This window comes from Saccostrea cucullata, unplaced genomic scaffold (assembly GCF_032062105.1).
Source record: "Saccostrea cucullata isolate Sc308-1 unplaced genomic scaffold, CSIRO_AGI_Scuc_v1 ctg4127, whole genome shotgun sequence".
Classification (NCBI taxonomy): domain Eukaryota; kingdom Metazoa; phylum Mollusca; class Bivalvia; order Ostreida; family Ostreidae; genus Saccostrea; species Saccostrea cuccullata.
In genome coordinates, this window is record NW_026931529.1 from 1 (window position 1) to 22500 (window position 22500).

The 22500-nt window shown below is 33.3% G+C and overlaps 1 protein-coding gene across 1 annotated transcript in view; it reads left to right on the forward strand.

The window, feature by feature from the left end:
- Window positions 1-186: 186 nt before the first annotated feature.
- LOC134232870 (uncharacterized) overlaps window positions 187-22500 on the forward strand; it is a 34064-nt gene continuing 11750 nt past the window's right edge. The window contains exons 1-5 of the mRNA XM_062714845.1: window positions 187-354; window positions 11440-11550; window positions 13366-13396; window positions 15387-15529; window positions 18688-18753. Coding sequence (XP_062570829.1) covers window positions 249-354; window positions 11440-11550; window positions 13366-13396; window positions 15387-15529; window positions 18688-18753 — 457 coding nt within the window. The 5' untranslated portion in view covers window positions 187-248. The remainder of the gene's footprint in view (window positions 355-11439; window positions 11551-13365; window positions 13397-15386; window positions 15530-18687; window positions 18754-22500) is intronic.

Sequence of the window (22500 nt, forward strand, 5' to 3'; positions counted from 1 at the left end):
GAGTTGATTTTAATTCTTTTTTTTTTTTTACTTGTTACTGTGTAAATCAACCTTTCATGACTGCACATGCGCAGAAAGTACTTGCATGATGATGTACATATAAGAAAACACATATATGCAAAACATGGTTATATAATTTTACTGTTCTTCTGCTTTCTAAGGATATTCCCCTAAAAATGACTGAAAACCATTTTAAAAAATTACAACCTGGGGAGTTGTGTCCCTTCAATAGCAATGGCTGGGAGACAATGAAGAATCAGCACAATTGTCCAGATCCAGAGTTTTATCACTGCATTCCTAACCAGTACAACGAGCCGGGGGAGATCTGTGTCAAACCAGACTGGGCGTCAAATAGTAAGAACTCTGTACACTAACTGATTTATAATCGATTGGAAAGACTGTCGATTTTAGACAATCAATTGGAGATTTTAACAATTTTATTTGGTGTACTACAGCGCATATATTTTTATAGTTTTCTAACTTTTATTATACCCACGGTGACGTAACTAGTTGCATAAGGTATAATGTTTTTGACCCGTCCGTCAGAGAGTCAGAGTGTCAGTCAGTCCTTTTTTAGGTCACCTGAGTAAACTCAGGTGACCTATTGCTATCTGTTTTCGTCCGTCGTCGTTCGTCGTGCATTAACATTTGAACATTTTCAGCTTCTTCTCAGCAACCACTGAACCAATTTCAACCAAATTTGGCACAAAGCATCTAAGGGTGAAGGGGAACGAAAATTATGAATTTCATGATCCCTGCCCCCCTGGGGCCTGAGGGGTGGGGCCAAAACCACTAAAATTAATGCAATCTTTAAAAATCTTCTTCTTTACTCCTGGACATCAAGCAGTCAAACTGTTTGCATGATTGTAATCAGAAATGAGTCCTCTATTAAAATTGTGAAATACATGGCCCTGGGGTCAGGGGTTCTAGTGCTAGGGCGGGGCTAAATAAGTAGGTAGTGAAAATGCATTATTTCTTTGAAAATCTTCTTCTCTGCTCCTGGGTATTAAATAAACCAACTAAATACATAGTTATGATGAGCAAGAGTGCCTCTACCAAAATTGTGAATTTTATGGCCCCAGGGTCAGGGGTTCTGGTGTTAGGGCGGGGCTCTATTGATTATATAGTGAAAATACATGAATTCTTTGAAAATCTTCTTCTCTGCTCCTGGGTATTAAATAAACTAGCTAAATACCTAGTTATGATATGCAATAGTGCCTCTACCAAAATTGTGAATTTTATGGCCCCAGAGTCAGGGGTTCTTGTTTTAGGGTGGGGCTCTAATGATTATATAGTGAAATGCATGAATTCTTTGAACATCTTATCCTTTGCTCCTGGTTAATATGCTAATGATCTTAGTACATATTTAAGGCCAGGATATATTTTATTTTCAGTTTTACAAACCCTCCGCTCAAGGTTTTGAATTTTCAGAAAAAAATAAAACAATTTTTTATTTCCGATGTCAAATTTGAGTCGGGATCGACATTTCAAATTTACGAACTCGCACTTCCGGTTTTACGATGAAACGGCGGGTAAATAAAGCTAAATCTGAGAAGATAGCTTGGTTTAGTGTAAAATTCATTGATAAGAGTGCCATTCAAAACGTTTCACCCGTTCAAAGGACAAATAAAATGCTGACGACTTTGTTGCACAATGAAATGCTGGTGAGATAATTATGTATTCGTTTCAAAAGTAACTGTAAATTATTTTCCTCCCTGATGTTTTAAACTGCCCGTGGTAGCTATTGCATATTGCCAGGGACATTGTCTAGGTCTCTGTTATAGCTCACAGTCTAAGCATCATTCTTCAGAAAAGGGTTGCTTATGCATCAGATGTAATGAATAAAACTATTGGAGAAGTGAAGTCCATTTGAGGAAGAAATAAACAATAACCTGAAGAAATAAACAAAAAATTCAACTATTAAAAGGCAAGAATGTACAACTATATACAGGCATGTAGTATCATTTGTATCAGCCAGAAAAATTATTTTACACTTAATTGAAAAAATGTTGACCCTACTCCCCAATACTCCCTGTCTGTTTTATGATAGGAATTATAATTTTAGACATCAAGTAAATTTTAGAACATTGTCTACACATTCACCTAACACATATTAAAAAAATGAAGATATATTGAAAGACTTTTAAAGAATTGATTTTTATACGCCCGTCTTAAGACGGGACGTATTATGTTATAGGCTTCGTGTCCGTCCGTCTGTTAGCTTTTCTCGTGTCCGGCTCATAACTTTAATACTATAAGGCCTAGAGTTATCAAACTTTGTCAGCTGATACATCTTGGGTAGAAGGTGTGTCGCGCACAAAAAGTAGGTCGCTCTGACCTATAATTAAAAAGTTATAGCCAAATATGGAAAAATTCTGTCCGGTCCATAACTAGAAAACTATTAGACTTAGAATCATCAAACTTGGCCAGTTTATGCATCTTAGGTAGAAGGTGTGTCGCGACCTATTTCAAGGTCACTGTGACCTTTAATGTAAGTGGAATTTTAAACAAAAATTGTTTTTTTTCTATTCATTTACACATTCAAAAAAATGTAAAACTATTGCACTAACCTTATTAGAAAAATGTTAAATCAAGAAAATACTTATTTTTTAGCATATACTTGACAGCAATCTATAACAAATATAATGTATGTTAGAGAAATTTCACCACTCCCATGAGTCTAATTATCAAGCACTGTTCAAGAAGAATTTTGATAACAGAAAAATTGCATGTCAAATTATAGAGAGAAATTAATGAGTTTAGTGTGAGGAGTAGCTGTAAGAGCATCGGTGCTATCTATATCCCTTGAGTATTGGGCCAAATGGGTAAGCCTGTTGGATTAAAAATAGCTCTTGTTGGCTAAGCAATTCGGAAGTTTTAAAATAAATTTGATGAGAAGTAATTAAAACAAATTTGATATTGCATATTAAACTATTTTGATATTACATAATATTATGAACTTAAAAATTAATTTTATGGGGGTAGGGGTGGAATCTGCATGTCCATATGAATAGCATATTAACAATTAACTGTCTGACATTAAATCTAAAAAAAAAATCATTGATGTTTTATATGTTTTAAAAATGTTTTATGGTAGATAGTGGAGATCCAACAATCTTTTGGGAGTAATGAGTAGAAAAGCATCCAGTAAAAGATTAATTAATGTGTTCAATGTAGGAAGGCTAGCTGCATGGCTCTTTCATTTCTTCATAGAATGGTCTTATCTGTATCCTTTGGGAGTTAGGCAGAAGAACTGTTGGTCAGTTTATACTTGATAACCAGTCTTTCATTTTCAAAATTAATTAGGTATAAATTAAGTTGTGAAGACTAATTTGATAGTGTTTGATATGATAGGCATTTGGCAAGGTATAGAAATTTATGAATGATGCAATATTTGTTATAATTAATGCCTACACCACAGGAGATGGATAAACAAATTTTTTAAGGAGTGTAAAAATCATTGAAATCTTAAAATCAAGGTTGACATGATTTTCCTGCACTTTTAACTGTTTAAGATACATTGTAATTGTAATTTTTTGACGGGCGTATCATGCTGTGGCGTGGCACTTTATTAAAAATATATTTTGTTCAACATCACAAAATTTATATAACTGGCCCAAACTGGCAGATGATGAAATAAGCAATTAAATGTTCTACTTTCCTATTTGTAAGCATTATGTGTCCAGTGGTAAGGAGCCTATTAGGATAGCATAAAAAAAGAATTTACAAATGTTAATAATTGATTTATCAACAAAAATTTTTTTTATTTCCTTCTCCTTCGGGACTTTTTTATTCTCATGTTCATAACTAAACCTAAACATAAAAAAATGCTGGCCTTCTAATGAAGAAAGGGGCCTCTTTCAAAATAGATAATTTCAGGGCTTCTTGGTCAGGGGTACCAGAGGGGTACTTTGACTAAAAATAGATTAATGCTTTGAAATCTGCCCTTTGATAAGCAATGGTGCCTCTTTCAAAATTTGTAAATTTCATGGCTTTTGGATTAAAACACGAACCAAATACAATTGCTGGAAAGTTGTTACATGATACTCAGGTGACCTATAGGGCCCTTGGGCCTCTTGTTTTGTCAGCGCAACTCCTCATAAACCGCTGCACAGAATTTCGTCAAACTTTGCAGGTATTTAGGACACAATGTGTAGATGTGCATATTACCATGAAATTCCGATTCCATTATTTTTCCCGGGAATTTCCGCACTTTTTAACTTAGGCATTTGTCCATACCTTGAATATAGAGGTGAACAGTTTGTCAGCGCAACTCCTCATAAACCGCTGCACAGAGTTTCGTCAAACTTTGCAGGTATTTAGGGCACAATGTGTAGATGTGCATATTACCAGGAAATTCCGATTCCGTTATTTTTTCCGGGAATTTCCGCACTTTTTAACTTAGGCATTTGGCCATACCTTGATTATTTCAGATTCCCTATAAATCAAACAAACAATATGGATGTTATTTTGCTTGTTTAATATGGCGCTTCTGGCCGCGGTGATCAATTTGCTGGGGCTACCACAGGGCTGCCCCACAATCAACAATCAATACAACAAATGTGACGACCCAAATCGGGCGGATCATGCACTGGGTAGATCACAAGTGCATGAACGTCACCAATGCAATAATCAATCAAATTCAATCAATCAATTATTAATCAATCAGTCAATCAATCAATTCAAATATCAATCAAGTCAATTACTTGTCAATCAATCCATTATTAATCAATCAATCAATTCAACTATAAATCAAGTCAATAAACAATGGAATGAGCGTAAGAATATGTGTTGCACTCGTCCAATTGCGTTGAGGTGTGACGGAATACGCAAACACTAGGAATTCCAACCACGACAAGGCTGAAGTGGACGGTATCCCAAACAGCCAGTCATCACGGTATAGGTAAAACAGAGACTTCATCACCGCGACATTGGTTGATGCGGAATCCAAAACAGGTAGTCATCACGGTATAGGTAGAATAGAGACCTCATCACCGCGACATTGGTTGATGCGAACGCTGTACCCAACAGGCAGTCTTTGAAGAATACGCAATCATACAGAATTCATGCAACACAAGTTGATGAAGACGCTGGACCAAACAGGGCACCATTGAGGAATATTGGAGCACACGATTATCACTGCGACATGGGATGTTGTGGACACAGGCCAAGCAGGAAGTCTTCAGCTACAATGACATAACAGGAACAGCAGTATTTGTTCTAAAACAAGAGGAGGGTGGGTGGGGAAAATTAAAATATTGCAACAATTCAACTTCACAAAATTTTCCATGACCTTACCGTTTTATCGATTAATCAAGAAAGGAAGAGGAGGAAACAACTAAGTATTAGACTAGTATATGTAAATGGACCTAAATTTTCCGGATTGATAGGTTGGGACTAAAGGTACATATAATTATATATCTGTAAGAGCTTAAGATATCCGGAATGGAAGGACATAGGGTTACTGAAATAAACTCACCTATCCGAGACCAGGCTCGTATAAGTGGTATTATTTCAGATTCCCTATAAATCAAACAAACAATATGGATGTTATTTTGCTTGTTTAATATGGCGCTTCTGGCCGCGGTGATCAATTTGCTGGGGCTACCACAGGGCTGCCCCACAATCAACAATCAATACAACAAATGTGACGACCCAAATCGGGCGGATCATGCACTGGGTAGATCACAAGTGCATGAACGTCACCAATGCAATAATCAATCAAATTCAATCAATCAATTATTAATCAATCAGTCAATCAATCAATTCAAATATCAATCAAGTCAATTACTTGTCAATCAATCCATTATTAATCAATCAATCAATTCAAATATCAATCAAGTCAATAAACAATGGAATGAGCGTAAGAATATGTGTTGCACTCGTCCAATTGCGTTGAGGTGCGACGGAATACGCCACTTGCAAGGGCCATGAGTACTCGTGTCTACTACGAGTAATCATGGAACTGCAACCGCCACCAATGGGGTGCCAAGAACCATGGTGACGGCGGCAGTACCTCAACGCAAATGGTCACCGTCGACCAGGGCCTGCTCATTCACCAATAAAAAATTACAGAATAAGTGATTACACAAGTTTTACAAAAGGAGCCAAGGACTTGTCCGTTTAAAACGACTACTATTTCCTCTAACATTGTTGATACTTACCGACACTGTATTTTTCCATTGGTTACTTGTATAATTTACTTAAAAAGCTGTCACTCTTTATATGGCTTTTAAATCATTAAAACACCTCTTACCAAGTTTCCTTGCGTGACAAAGTAATATAGAACTTAGAAAAATACAACTATCTTTGCAAGTGTTGCTTATAATTGTCTTAAAGGATTTTGTACTGAAACAAACCAAACTTGGAACAGGACAAGATACTGTCACGGTGTCACCTCTTCGCTTAAGGTACTAGCTACTTTTAACAAGTTTTAACAATAACAATGTGTCCTAATACCCCCCCCCCAAACCGATCCCTTTATATACCTATCTATATAAATTAAGACCCTTCTTTAGTACTTCACAATTTAAGAACCAACTATCGATTAGAAATAGGGAAAAAATAGAATACCAGTAAAGAGTGTAAAAATAGGTGAACACATGGTAGGCCTAATATTTGGACTCGAAATGGAGCAATCGGCTATTCGAATATTCAGCTATTCTGATACCAGAAGGGTGACAAACTTACTATTGGATTAAACGGGATCCACTGTGCATTTATTAATGTTTAAACAATATGCTTTTGAAAAGCAGCAATTTTCAAGATTATAATAACCTTGTCCTCCCTGTTGCATTCTGATGGGAAATGTGTAGTATTTGCTTCAGTAATTGAAGTGAGCGAGTTTTAATATTTATCCTACAAAAATGACAAATATATTTTATAAGCTATCCAATACTGTCTAAACCCGCCCGCAATTTCTGTTAAAAAGAGGGTTGAGCCAAACGTCCCATTCAACCTCTCATATAAAACTTCAATTAAAGGAACCGTATATTTTAGATTTATATTGCATCTTGTCAACCGGGCAATTTAACTCAGTTAAAACACAAACAAGAATTGTAAGAATGTTGACCAAAAAATATTGTTCAAAGAGAGTAGTTTCCTCTCAGAAATGATGGTAATAGTAATTTATATCAAGTTTATGTCCTTAACATTAAACCTTGAAATGTATATTTGGTAATTAAGGAAAATCCTAACTTATACGAATCTGGTTTAAATTATTTTATACATGCCTTTTTTATGTTTACTTGAGATTGTTGAGCATATGGAATTTGGTATATCGTTATATTCATGCGAAAATTAATAATTGCCATCTGCAAGTTTGATTAACTCAAGCTAGGTCATTGTATGCTGACACACAGATTGATACACCCAATTCTTAGTTGCCTTAACACTAAAAAGGAATTGTTTTTATTTTTATACAAATTTACTTTAGATGTATAATTCATTTCAAGACAGCATGATTCTTTGTATATTTTTATTTTTAAAATTTTGCCAATAATTTTGGTAAACTTGATATTACTAAAATTGGGGTATATCTGTCCCAAAGACTGCTTTGTAAAACTTATTTTGATCAATCATGATAAAACATGTGCCTTATCAATTAAGTTACCATAGATATTATCCTATCCAATACAAAATGGCATAATAAAATCATTTGAGAGTTATTATGATTATAAAAAATTAAGGGATTTTGTGATGCAGACTCAAAATCAATTGTTGATTTTGTGTTTTGGTGCAAAACTACAATATAAAATACTCTACATTAAATTTTGGCAATTGAATTTTGAAGGTTATGTACTCTGAAACAGGCTGTAATGTATGACAATAAGCAAGCACATATGTTTTTTATGGCTTTTTAGTTGGTTTATGTTACTTGAGAACTTCCTTAAACAATGCTTCTTATACAATCAGTCACACATGCAAAATACCGGTAGTTCAGATAAGTTGGTGGGCAATGGACATACCTATCTGTAAATGAAAATGGATTGGTCAATGTACAACAATTTTGAATGATGAAATTAGTTAAATATCTGAGAATATAGAGTCTGGAGTATGCTGTAGGTCTGTGACATTGAATACATTAAAGATATGTTACTGTTAAATACTCAATTTATTTTGACATAACTCTCAATTATTACCATTAGGCTTAGCATGTAAGGGTGGAATCTGTCCTAATTTATGACCTTAAATTTTGGTAAGAATTATTTCCCTTCATTTGAATTAAAAGAATTAATTTAAAATATTTTATTTTTTTATATTTATTTATTTATTTTCTAATTTATTTATTTATTTATTTTCTAATTGCCATTCTATTTCTACTGTTTTCATACATCTTTCCACCCCAGTATTTAATTATAATATTCTTTTATTCTAATTTTTATTTGTTTAAAGATCACTTTCCCCCAATGCAATCTTTGTTAATTAAGTACTGCTAAGTTACTCAATTTTGTTTCTCCTGGGCAATGCTTGCTTGACTATAAAATGCTTTAATATGTCAGAGTATTACGACATTTAAGGGTAGAGAATTTAGTTCTATTAGAGATTGAAATTATTAATATTTTTATTTAAATGCTTATTTCCAAGCTTTAATTTGCATTCCAGTCAATCCTATCAAGTTATCGAAAACTCAATCTGAGCAGAATGATTTATTTTCTTATCAATTTGTGAAGTTTAATTTCATTTTTAAAGGACCAGTATGAATCTCGAGACATCCTGAGATAAAAGTAACAGCTTCTTACCCTTGTGCGACTCTTACGCCTTGTACTAATGTAATTTGCTCCTTGTTTGTGGCTGAACCCAGCATATCTATTCTAAGGCATATGAATGATTGATTATTGCTGCTTTATGCTACGGTTGATGAAGCCAAATTCTACATCCTCATGGCCCCCCCCGCCAGAAAGAAAAAATTAAGAGAAAAATCAGCTCATATAAAACTATGACCTTTTATTTTTCGGTAAAATATTATCTGTGTATGCCTTTATGCATTTTCTTAAAATGTTCCCATAGACCAGGAAATAAATGAAACAATACCAAACTGCAAATGACTCATAACAATGATATTAACCAACATCCTTTCGGTACTTTCAGTACTTTGATTACTGCAGAAGTGAAAGTGACGCAATTCTCGTGAATGTTCAATAGTCAAGGCCATTTAAAGACTATTAAATTTTGGCAAAATGTGCAAGTACTAAGTACCTTCTTCAGGCTTCATAACATTGGAAAACAAAGCTTAAAACGGATTAGTATGCCTGACTTAATATTTCTGCGCTTGACCCCCCCCCACCCCCCCAACCCATAAGCGAATCGGGAATTGTTACTCCTAAAAAATAATTACTTAAGTTAAACCATCCACTTCCATTTGTTTCATATTGCTGTTATCTATCATTCAAATTATACCATATAGTGTAAATTCAACCAATTAGCCGACGTTTGATCTTAACAAAAAATCTCGGGCAAAATCCAAAGTAAAATTACACCATCGGCACGTCTAATTGGGCTAGAAATCACAAACCATGATAGTTACTCATGAAATTAAACTTATTTCATTACGAAAATTAAAATATTGCAACAATTCAACTTCACAAAATTTTCCATGACCTTACCGTTTTATCGATTAATCAAGAAAGGAAGAGGAGGAAACAACTAAGTATTATTAGACTAGTATATGTAAATGGACCTAAATTTTCCGGATTGATAGGTTGGGACTAAAGGTACATATAATTATATATCTGTAAGAGCTTAAGATATCCGGAATGGAAGGACATAGGGTTACTGAAATAAACTCACCTATCCGAGACCAGGCTCGTATAAGTGGTAATATAGAGATGAACATTTTGTAAGTGCAATTCCTCATAAACCGCTGCACAGATTTTCGTCAAACTTTGGGGATATTTAGGACACAGCGTGTATATGTGCATATTACCAGAAAATTCCGATTCCTTTATTTTTCTGGGAATTTTGGCACTTTTTAAATTAGATTTTTGGGGATATCTTGAATATAGCGGTGAACAGTTTGTCAGCGCATCTCCTCATAAACCGCTGCACAGAATTTCATCAAACTTTGCAGATATTTAGGACACAATTTGTAGATGTGCATATCACCAGGAAATTCCGATTCTTTCATTTTTTCCGGGATTTTCAGCACTTTGAGTTTTTGGGGAGCGTGGGGTATGTGAGCTTGCTCACTTTTTCTTTCATTTCAAGAAAAAGCTCTTGTTATCAAAATATATATCATCCAAGTGTTGACATTTACCATTTTAACTTACTTATAAAATCTGGTTTAAAATAAATTACAAGATAATGATACTTGTATTTCTAAACTGAAGAAACTAAACTACTTGTATAAATAAAATTTAGTTTTCAGTATTTGGGAGAATTCACTTGTCATTTCATACGGAATCACATGGATTTGCAATATTAAATGTCTTATAACAGTTAAAAAATTAATTCCCATGTTAATTGAAACCTGATCTGTCAATGCTTTTTTTTCCCAGGTCAAGTTATTCCTAATCATGCAGAAATCTGTATTTATTTACTGAAATTGCTAATCAAGCTGCTTAATGTATTTAAAATTTTTATCTGTACAATGCACCTTTACTTACATTATTATAAAATTAAATTCTACATTTTATGACTAGTCTAATGACTATTTTACACAAATGGTTACTGATTCAATTTTTTGGCCGATGATCAGTTGGTTAGACTCAACCGATGCTGCCAATTAATCAATTCTGATTTTCAACCGATTTGACAACACTACTATACACAAAATTACACATCACCTTATTGTACAAATATCTTATCAGTTGTGATCATAAACAAAGATGAAAAAGGCTGAATCAAAACAAAAAAGCTTTTCAGCATCAAATTAGTTATACATGTATATGTAAGTATAACATCTAATGGAAATTATAGAAAGTTATAATGTAAAATATATTATGAAAAACTTGCATAGTTATTGTAGTTATATGCATGTCTAAGAGGAAATTAATGCAGGTACAGTGTATGTTCTTATAAGAGAAAAGACCAGAAGTGGGAAGTATTACACACAGAATTTTAGTTTGCATGTTAGACTTTAGATAATAAATATGATTATTCAGTGGCTTGCAAAAAAAATTAAGAAATTTTGTTGTTGGAACTTGCAGATTTGCATTATGGAACTGCTAGGTGGCAGACTTGCATATAATTATAAGTTTGTTGATATGTTGACAGTGCGACTGTATGCAAAGTTAGAATTTTCTCTTGATCACAGTACAGGCATTACTTTAAAAGCTTGCAGTGACAAGCAGTGCTATGTGCTGCTCGCTGCGCTCATTATGAATAGAACTTGAAAATAATATAAGTATAGCTAATATTAACTACATGTAAAAATAAGTAATTATGATAGAGTTTTGTTGCAGTCCTGCTTGAACAGTTCTTCATTAATTCATTATGTAGATCACTGTCCAATTTTCAATACTGTTGCCGTTAAGATTGACCTCATTCCCTGTGACCTTCAGTATGGAGCATGCTCAGACACAGATTACAGATCTAATAAAGTCTATCTATGTAAGTACAAATTCTCAGATAAAAACAGCAAGTCTTAAAATATGCAGTATTATTAATTTATGACATGAATTGATTCTTCGATCCATATAATTTTGTTCATGATTTGTAAAAGCTAGGAACCATATGTACATTAATGTATCTTTATGTAAAATACCTGAATTAGTACTACATTCAATTTGTTGTCTTGAATATTCATCCTCAGGTCCTTTGATTAAACTAAATTGAAAACATTAAATATAGATAAAAACATTGAATTATTTTTTAAGTACGTAATATAGAGTTTTCACTATTAGTGCATTTCCATTTGTGCATGTGTAATCTGAACCAAACCAAATTTTGAACCTTACAAATGCCAACTCTTTTCAAGAGCTGCCTTTTGAATTTAATTATTTCTAGCTTATCACACAAATCATACAAAACAGGCTACATCAATTGTAAGTATATTTTAATATGGATTTTTTTTTTGGATAAAGTTGATACAATTGAATTTAAATTTTGCTCTTGTGGCTTTTTTCTAAAAAATTGTATGAATTAATTCTTTAGAAAGGAAATATTAGTTACACTTATTTTTTGAGAACAACTAAGCCATTATGGTCCTCTTTGTACATCATGTACATGTATCTGGAAACATGACCACTCAGGTAGTTTTCAACATGTTCAAGTTTGTTCAAATCATAATGGTTGGGTTTTTCCACAATAAGTGATCTAAGTTATGTAAAAAAAAAAAAAAAAAGAGTTCATTGAAAAAATACTTGAAAAATATTCTTTTTGAGAACAGCATAGAAATAAAAAGTCCTATTTATATGGAAACCTGATTAGCCTCTATATTTAGTTTAGATTCAAAGCAGTTCTAATGATGTCAATTAGAGCAGACCAATGCCACAAGAGAAAATCAAATGTATTATAAGAAATCTTGAAAAAAAATCTTCTACATGTTCTAAAGCCACAATATGGAAGCATTAATTTTAAAGTTATTGTAGCTTCATTTTTTTCTAATCATTTACCCCTGGCCCAGAAGAGGGGTGCATAGCAATAATTATCATCGTATATACTCGCCTATAAGTCGGTCCGCCTATAAGTCGGTTGTATTTAATAATCTTATATATCAGAGGGACTGACCTCATATAATACCATTCTTTTTATAGCTCACCTGTATGTCGGACAAAGAGTTTTGGACCTGAGATTAACTCCCCAAAAACCGACTTATAGACGAGTATATACGGTATAGTTATGTGGCCCATATGCATGAGCCTTGGTTTTCTGTTTCTCTCATCCTTGAACTATTGAGTGGAGTAGATTCAAACTTAAATACTTGTGTTTTACTTATTGTGAATTTCTGTCAGGTATGTTATTGATGTTTCAACTCAAAGTTTGAGTGTACTGGGCAATACTACAGTGAATGGTTATGTCAAATAGGATTCACTTGAAACTTCTTATCTGCAATCAGAATAGCTAACTTCAATACATTGTCTAACATTTACTTTTAAAGATCAAACATAATCATTGACTTGATTAAATCTTGCAAAGTAAAATTTTCAAATATTATTTTGAATTGAAAAACTGTTCCAGAATATTCTGCTTTTGTTCTTTTTTTTTAAATATTTTTTATAAGCTCACCTGAGCCTTTGTTCAAATCATGACCCCCAGGGGTAGAGAAGGGCCGCATTGTGTGATCAAAGATTTATGTAGGAGTACATATTGGGAAATATCGTTAAAATTCTTCACAAGAACAACACATTAGGCCTTGGGCCTTTCGTTTAATCAGGTGGCATATATGTGTTTACTTATAGAATTTTTTTTCCCATTTTTTAACAGATCCTGGGTGTCTAAACAAAACTCTTATAATGTAAGTATTTTTGACAAGTAGTAATTTTCATTATCTTTTTTTTAAACATATTAAAAAAAGAATGCGCATTTCATATAGATTTTGGGCATCATGATCATAAGAGTTTCTCATATGACTATATAATTGACACTTAAATGTTTCAAATATTTTATGTGTTTTTGTTGTGCGTATTTTTTTAAAATTGTATCTTGACAAGCATAAGGCCAATCAAGTCAAAGATCAGGAATGTTATCTGTTTTGAAAAAACAAGTTGTGTTTTTGAAACACTGATGCCCCCATATCACTGCTTATAGCAAGGGTTGAAGTTTTTGATTTGCAAACCAAACTCAAGGTCAAGGCAAAAATTCAAAATTGTTGGTATCCAAAGAAAAGTCCTGTGACAAAGAATACATCTGTGAAGTATGAAAGCACTTGTACTAACTATTCAAAAGTTAGTGCCAAGGTTAAGGTTCTTTTACAAAGCTGCTCAAACTGTTCCGTCAAGATCAGAAGTTAAAAATATTTCAACTAATTCAGTAATTGAAAGTTCTTGTCACAATTAATACACAAATGAAGTATCAATAAAGCCCTACACCAACATCAAGGTTAAGAGATAAACTTTTTTGGGAAAGAAAGGTCTTGTCACAAGAAATACACCTGTGAAATATTAAGCCATAGCCCCACCCAGTCAAAAGTATTGGGCAAGGTTGAAGGTTTTGCAGATAAACAGACAGATGGAAGGACAGGGTAAAAACTATATACACTTGAATCTTCGATCACGGGGACATCAAAAAGTTTAGTTTTAACATATGATCCCTTAGGGCTTGAAGGGGCTATTGTTAAGGAATAAAAAAAATAAGACATGGATATACAGGGTAAAATCTAGCTATCACAAAAGTTCATCTAAAGAACAACAGAGTATACCGGTAATCAAATACAAGTAGTTAAGTCTAATGTGTCATTTATATGCATATTTATTCTAATCATGGTATTAGAGCAAGGGTTTATACACATCAAATGTTTACAGTTGACATTTTGTAAGTTTGAATTGCTGAAATCCATTTGATGAGTGCAAAAATGTGTTTTGCTTATTGATAATTACATAATCATCAACTAATAAGTAATAAGAATATGTGGACACTTTTAAACATTTCAAATATGGACCTCTAGTTTAAACAAAGATGAACCAATTTGTGAGCTTTTCTGATAATAGATTCCACCATCAATCTGTGTATCTGCTTATTCTTGATTTGGGATCCGGGTTAGAATAGGTCCTCAGTACCCCTTGCTTGTCGTAAAAGGCGACTAAATGGGGCGGTCCTTTGGATGAGACCGTATAAACCGAGGCCCCGTGTCACAGCAGGTGTGGCACGATAAAGATCCCTCCCTGCTCAAAGGCCCAGAGTGCCGAGCATAGGCCTAAATTTGCAGCCCTTCACCGGCAATGATGACGTCTCCATATCAGTGAAATATTCTGGAGAGGGACGTTAAACAGTATACAATCAATCAATATTCTTGATTTGTTCAGATTATAGCACCTTACTTTTATTGAGCCAAATTTTAAAATATTAGTAAACAAGAAAAAAGTACACCATAATCCATAAATCATATTGACATGCATGTGTTTGTTTAATTGTATAGTAAAGACAAGTTAATGTTAAAAATGGTACATATACCAGGGGCCTTGACTACAATAGGTGATAAAATGTATATAATCAGAAATATATAACCTTTGAAACTGCAACAAAACAACATTTTTTAAGCTTAAATTCAAGTTTTTATTTTCTTAAATAAACTACGTAGAATCATGAAATTTAATTACTAGATGGCTACAAAATAGCATGATCTGTATTAAATTATTATTATTTGAGTGAAAGGTAGATAACACATGTGAGCAATTAGCCATTGGGCCTCTAAGTGTCTTGTTTTCATATTGCAAGAAATCGAGAATATTTGAACATCTGTAGTTATTTGTGACTTAATAACATGTAAGAATGGTCTTATTTTCCAGTGGAAAAACCAGCACAGATAGGACTGACAGTGAATCTACAGTACGGTCTCCAGTCAAACTGCACATTATAATTCCAGCTGTTGCCATACCTCTTTTACTGTTTATTATTATTGGAGTTGCTTTTTATTGCTGGAGAACAAAAGGTTGGTTTTTAGTTTTTTCAGTTAAAAACAAAAATAGAACAATGATTAATATTTACATGCATTATATGTTTCTTAGATGAACCTATTGAAGAGAAAATATGTTCAGTTCTGTGAGAAATTTATTTGGGAGGTCATAGCGCGACCGAATCGCTCTGCGAGGTGATAACTTGTTGCATATATTTCTGTCTTTTGTGGAAAATACCAGGTTAAAAGCAATGAAAAAGGTAAAATAACTGACACATATAGATATTTTCATTCAACCGATGTTCAATAGATCTTCCTTTGGTGTGAAGAATGTTTCAAATACTATAAGTACAGCCTAAAACCTTTTTAACCAGAAATTCCTTTGAAGTTATGTTAACTAAAACAGGGGAGGTCACAGCTTTTGACTTCAAATATATTAAAAACTCATAAGGCCCAAAAAATAAATCAATAGTTTCTCAGGCACCGCCGCATCACTTTAAAAACGGCTGCACTGATCAATTTTACTGACATATTGAAAAGGGAAATAACTCAATTTTCTATTTTCCAAGTTGAAAAAGAAAATTGAGTTATTGCCCTTTTCAGAAATGCTAAGGTAGACGTCTTTATTAGAAAAACAATATATTTCTTCTAAATTTACAATATTTTATTAATTAACTCTTAAATAAATGTTTAGAATAACATTATTTAAAGATAAAAACAAATTATAACTAACTTCAGAGAACAAAAATTAAGAATTAGTAGACATTATCATTTTAATGAACAAATGGCTAAAAAAAGGTGTAAAACCTGCTTCAAAAAAAAAAAAAAAAAAAAAAAAATGCCTGCCCGCACCATTGAATTTTAAATTTTTTGGCCTGAGAAACTATTAATTACTTTTTTTGGCCTAAAATAGTAAGATTATTCAAGTGGGGATCATTGTTCTTACATTATAAACATAGAATTCCTGAACTGGACTGCTGAACATCATTGTAAATATTCAAATGTTGAAGCGACACAAATTTTCAAACCAAACAACTTCTAGGCCCCCTAGGTCATTGCGCGTCACAACATAGCAATATGGTGGCCCATTCGTGTACTAAATGCAGTTTTATTCAGAATTTATTCATCTCAAATGTAAATATAAGAAATAAACAACAATGTTAAAAAATTCACTGGGAGATGAACTTTTAGTTGGTCACATGATCAAATCTACTGAGAAGCCCTTCGGGCTTTACAGGATTTGATCAAATAACCAACTAAAAGTTCATTTCCCATAGAACTTTTTAGCATTGACTGTTGTTTATTTCTTAAAAAAATAATCTTTTTAAATTTAGAATAATATTAATAATGCTTCAAACAGATTTTGTTTGATTCAATTTAAATCAATCATTTATAAGCAATAACTAAATAAACTTGAATGATTTATCTACTATCATTCCAATACATGTAACAGCATGTCACTGCTCGATCAACCGTAGAAAAAATTTATTGATTCTTTACCATATCAGTCATCGATTCTTTGGATGTTTGATTTGAAAGAAATTTATGATACTTAACATATGAAATATGTACAGAAACCAACAAGACCCCAATAACACTAGCCAGTCATACTAAATGATTGTTTACCAGTGAGGCATTGAAGTTTGTAGTCACCAGCAAATCGGCAGCAATGCTTGGCTGTTTTCTGTCCTCAAAAAGCATGTATCATATTTGTTGTGATTTGACTGAATGGAGTTAATTTTAATACTTTTGTGAAAATTTCAAGCATGATATAGGTAAAGCTATACTCTGAAACTATTATACTATATAGCAATCAATATTATCATTAGAAGGATTATAATTTGCGTTGGCTGTCCAGATGTGATTATTATACCTCCAATCTGAAGGAGAGTGGGTATACTGTTTTACCCTTGAGTGTTTGTCCGTCTTTCTGTCTGTCAGTGTGTCTGTCCATAAAAACATTTGGTCACAGTATTCTCAGCAACTACTCATCGCAGATGCTTGAAATTTTAGCACATTCTTTGCTGAGGCATGCCATAATGGTGGGATTTATTTTTGGATAAATCCTATGTCAACTTCCTGTGTATCTGTGCGTCTGTCCATCCATACATATCAAATTTTTATATCCCATGAATCAAGTTGCCGGAGGTATAAGGTTTTTGACCTGCCCGTCAGTCAGTCAGTGTGTCAATCAGTCTGTCAGTCTTGTTTTGTTTTTTTTTTGTCAGCGCAACCTCTCATAAACTGCTGCACAGAATTTAGTCAAACTTGGCAAACTTAGGACACAATTCATAGATTTGCATATTACCAGGAAATTCCAATTCCTTTATTTCTTACAGGAATTTCCGCACTTTTACACATATTTTTGGCCATATCTTATAGAGATGAACAGTTTGACAACTCCTCATAAACCGCTGCACAGAATTTAGTCAAATTTTCCAGATATCTAGGACATAATGTGTAAATGTGCATGTTACCTAGAAATTTTGATTCCTTTATTTTTTCCATGAATTTCCGCACTTTTACACTTATATTTTTGGCCATACTTTGAATAAGAGATGAACAGTTTGTCAGCGCAACTTTTCGTAAACCGCTGCACAGAATTTCGTCAGACTTTGCATTTTTTTAGGACACAATGTATAGATGTGCATATTACAAGGAATTTGGGATTTCGTTATTTTCCTGGCAATTTCAGCACTTCGAGTTTTGGAGGATCATGGGGTATGAGAACTTGCTCAGTTTTTCTTTGATTGTCACAGTTTTCTCAGCAACTACTCATCACAGATGCTTGAAAGTTTAGCACATTCTTTTCTGAGGCATGCCATATCTTGGAATTTATTTTTGTATAAATCCAATGTCAACTTCCTGTTTGTCTGTGAATTTGGTCGTAACTGAACTAGTGTATATTATCATGACAGTCAATGTATATGCACATCAGAGCAGGGGTAATACTAGTGAGCATTGGCTCACAGACCTCTTGTTAATGTTAATGTTTAATGGACCATTTCAGTATTAAATATTGAAATATTTTGTTTTTTGTATTTATTTCATAGAATGGATATTTGGTTCCTGTTTATTTTGTATGTTATATGTACATGTATTCTAATTGATACTCTGGCATTTTATTTCTATCTTTAGATGTTGTTGATGCAAGACTTCTCTATATTTATTTTTTTGGTTTTACTATTTATTAGGGGCAAAGCATGATCCAAATGACATTGAATTGCAGCCCCTTCTTCATCATAATACAGTTCCTTGGAGTAAGTTATTTATATCTATATTTATATTTTGTTGTTTTAGCACTAATGATAAATGTTTATTATAAAGTAAATGCCAGTAAGAGTTCAATTTTCAGTAGTAACTATACAATTAAATTAGGGTCAGTTGTGCTAACACATTTTAAGCCTTGCTTGAATATGGCAAGGACATATAGCAGTTGCCATCTTCTGTCCTGTCGTCAGACTTTGTGTTTAGCTCACTTAAAGGTACTTGGACACAGATTTGATGTCAATATTTTCTCTATAATATTACGAGTTATATTTTTAATAGCATTTCACACAAAAATTAATTAGAAATCGTATTTCACTTAAAAGTTATTAAAACTTCAAATTTTTTGGCGGGTTTGATTGAAATTTTAACATTATTCTTAATCCTTAGGAAAAGTGGCAATCTTGTTGTGTATTAATGAGAAATATTAAAACTATTATCCAGAAAAATAATTTTATTCAGAGTAGAAATACTAGAAAGCAAAAGTCCTTCACAAGTATCGTCATTTCAAACTAAGAGTTGCGTACAGAGTTTAGCAAATCGAGCCCACTCGTGTACACAGTACACAAGTGCACAGCTTCTCTCCATTGCTGTTACATTCTCCTAAGCCTTGCTTACCCATGATACATTCTTTACCTTGGTTGCTTTTCCCAACTTTTGCGGAGAGAATACTCAAAATCGGGTATTATCCATGAAATCGCGTATAATACCCGATGTTAGGGTATCGTTGAATCCGCGAAATCGGGTATTGGAGGTGTAATTACCTAATAAAACTTAAACAATGGGATTGCGCATGTTGCCGAGTTAACTTACATCTAGATATACATGTTTTCTAAAGGTATCACTAGCCAAGTAAGAATTTGGGCGTCAAGATTAATGCGCTCATAACAACAAATACCCTCGGAGCACATTTCATGATCTGCACACAAAAAGGCGTTCGATTTGCTTTATATTTTTCATAATGTTGAAAGTATATGCATCTTCCTAATGTTCATTCCCAACACAACAGAATTGTAAAGTATCAGAATTCGGGAATTTATAATAATTCCACATCAACACGACAAACATGAACAATTTATAAATAAATCAAATTATATGGAAACACATTTCACACACAAGATATGATGCCATATATAAATAAGGGATTGTCTATCGTATCTAATTATGCATCATTAATTACTTTCACATTCATCTTGTGCATAAAATCAAATTTATTTGTGAATGTATAAATAATGTAATGATAAAAATGTCTAAAATTTCGGCTAAAAAACCATCTTTCTCTTTTTTAGCTCTTCTGAGCCAAAGGCTCAAAGAGCTAATGCTATGGCCATTTGTGCGGTGTGCGTCGTGCGGTGTGCGTTAACTTTTTAGAAACTGGGCCATAACTCAAAAACGCCTTGGCCAAACAGTGTCAAATTTGTCACAGGGTATCCTTGGCCCAAGGGCTACCATTTATACTAAAATAAGGGTTGGGACCCTTAAACAAGGGGAGATAATCAGGAAAACAAAACCAAAAGTACTTGTTGCTAAAAAATCTTCTTCTCCAGAACCACCAGGCAGATTTTCACCAAACTTACATACAAGGATCAGGATATGTTGAAGATTAAAAATTGTTCAAGGCATGACCCTGGGGCAAAGGGCGTGGTCTCAAGGTCACTTCAAAGTTGACCTAAATTTACAATTGATAAAAACCTTTATATTTTGCTTACTATAAGGAGTAGGATCATCAAATCTTGTAAGTTGATGCATCTTAAGACTTCACATCATGTTAAATCAAAAGTAGGTCACAGTGACCTACTTTTTTAATTTTGCGGGCATTTGTTTTCAAATTGATTTGAAGGCATATTTTGGACACTTTAAGGCCTATGATCATCAAACTTTGTTAGTTGATGCATCTTGGGTCCTTGAACAATGTCAACTTAAAAGTAGGTCAACTTGCCCTACTTTTTGAACTTTATGAATTATCCTTTTTAAAACATTTAATCCCATTATTGCAGACACTGAGAGGGTTAGAATCATCAAATCTTGTAAATTGCTGCATCTTGGGACCTTAAAACATATTTATGAAAAAGTAGGTCACTGTGACCTACTTTTTGAATTTTGCAGGCATATGTTTTTATATTGTTTGAAAGGCATATTTTGATTACCTTCAGACCTACGATCATCAAACTTGGTCAGCAGATGCATCTTGGGACTTTGAAAAATGTTGACTAAAATGTAGGTCACGGTGACCTACTTTTGACATTTTATGGCTTTATTTAAGTATCTTCAATATTTATTGGCTTAGAATCATCAAACTTTGTGAGTTGATGCATCTTGGGTTTTCAAAGAGTGCCGACCAAAAAGTAGGTCACGGTGACCTACTTTTGACATTTTATAGCTTTATTTAAGTATCTTAGGTATTTATAAGCTTAGAATCATCAAACTTTGTGGGTTGATGCATCTTAGGTTTTCGGAGAGTGACGACCAAAAAGTAGGTCATGGTGACCTACTTTTGACATTTTATAGCTTTATTTAAGCATCTTAGGTATTGATAAGCTTAGAATCATCAAACTTTGTGAGTTGATGCATCTTGGGTTTTTGGAGAGTGGCGACCAAAAAGTAGGTCATGGTGACCTACTTTTGACATTTTATAGCTTTATTTATGTATCTTAGGTATTTATAAGCTTAGAATCATAAAAATTTGTGAGTTGATGCATCTTGGGTTTTCGGAGAGTGATGACCAAAAAGTAGGTCACGGTGACCTACTTTTGATATTTTATGGCTATAGATAAGTATCTCCAGTACTTACTGGCTTGGAATAATCAAACTTTGTCAGTGGATGGATTTTGGTTTTTCCAAGAATGTAGATGAAAAAGTAGGTCAAGGTGACTTACTTTTGAATACCTCACATACTTATTGGCTTAGAATCTTCAGTCTTTGTCTATCAATGCATCTTGAGTCCTCAGAAAATTTAAAATAGAAAAAGTAGGTCATTGTGACCTACTTATGGTATTTTATAACTTTACTAAAATATCTTCAGTTATAATTAGCTAAAAATCATCAAACTTTGTCAGTTGATGCAACTTGGCTCTTAGAATACTTAGGGTTAGAGGCTTCAAATAAAAGTGACAGGTTGTACAATTTATCAGAAGAGCGATTCAAGGCCCTTGGGCCTTTTGTTTTTTAAATCTTTTTGTTTTATCATTCATACATATTTGCAGAATATGTCTTCAACATTTTACAGAGACAGTGATAGTTTCAGGAATACAGCTTATGAGAGAACATAACTTTTGATCGTTTAATTTTGCTAAGTCATCAATATTTTACCATTTCTTGGCGACTTCAAGGGGGGGGGGGGGGGCTAAAGGCTTCTTGACCACCTCTGACAAAACAACCTCCACTGTGTTCTACATGTGTCCAAGAGACCTCTCTTTGAATGTCACGGTCGGTTAAACTCTGTTATATATTTTCAATTGTAGGGAAGATTTATTCATCAAATGAAAATCATATGTAGGTAAACAAAAAGCAACCTGTTATTTTCTAACACAATATGAGACTACAAGTAACTAGAATTCATGTTTATTTTTTCTTAACACATTTTTTCATTATAGTTGAGGAAAATTTATTGCCATGAGTAATAAGTATCATAGATAAAATAACTAAAAGAAAACTGTGACATATTGTCTAGAACCAATCAGATACTAATAGTGCGTTGTATTTGCATATTAAAGTATAATGAGGTATAAGATAGCCATATA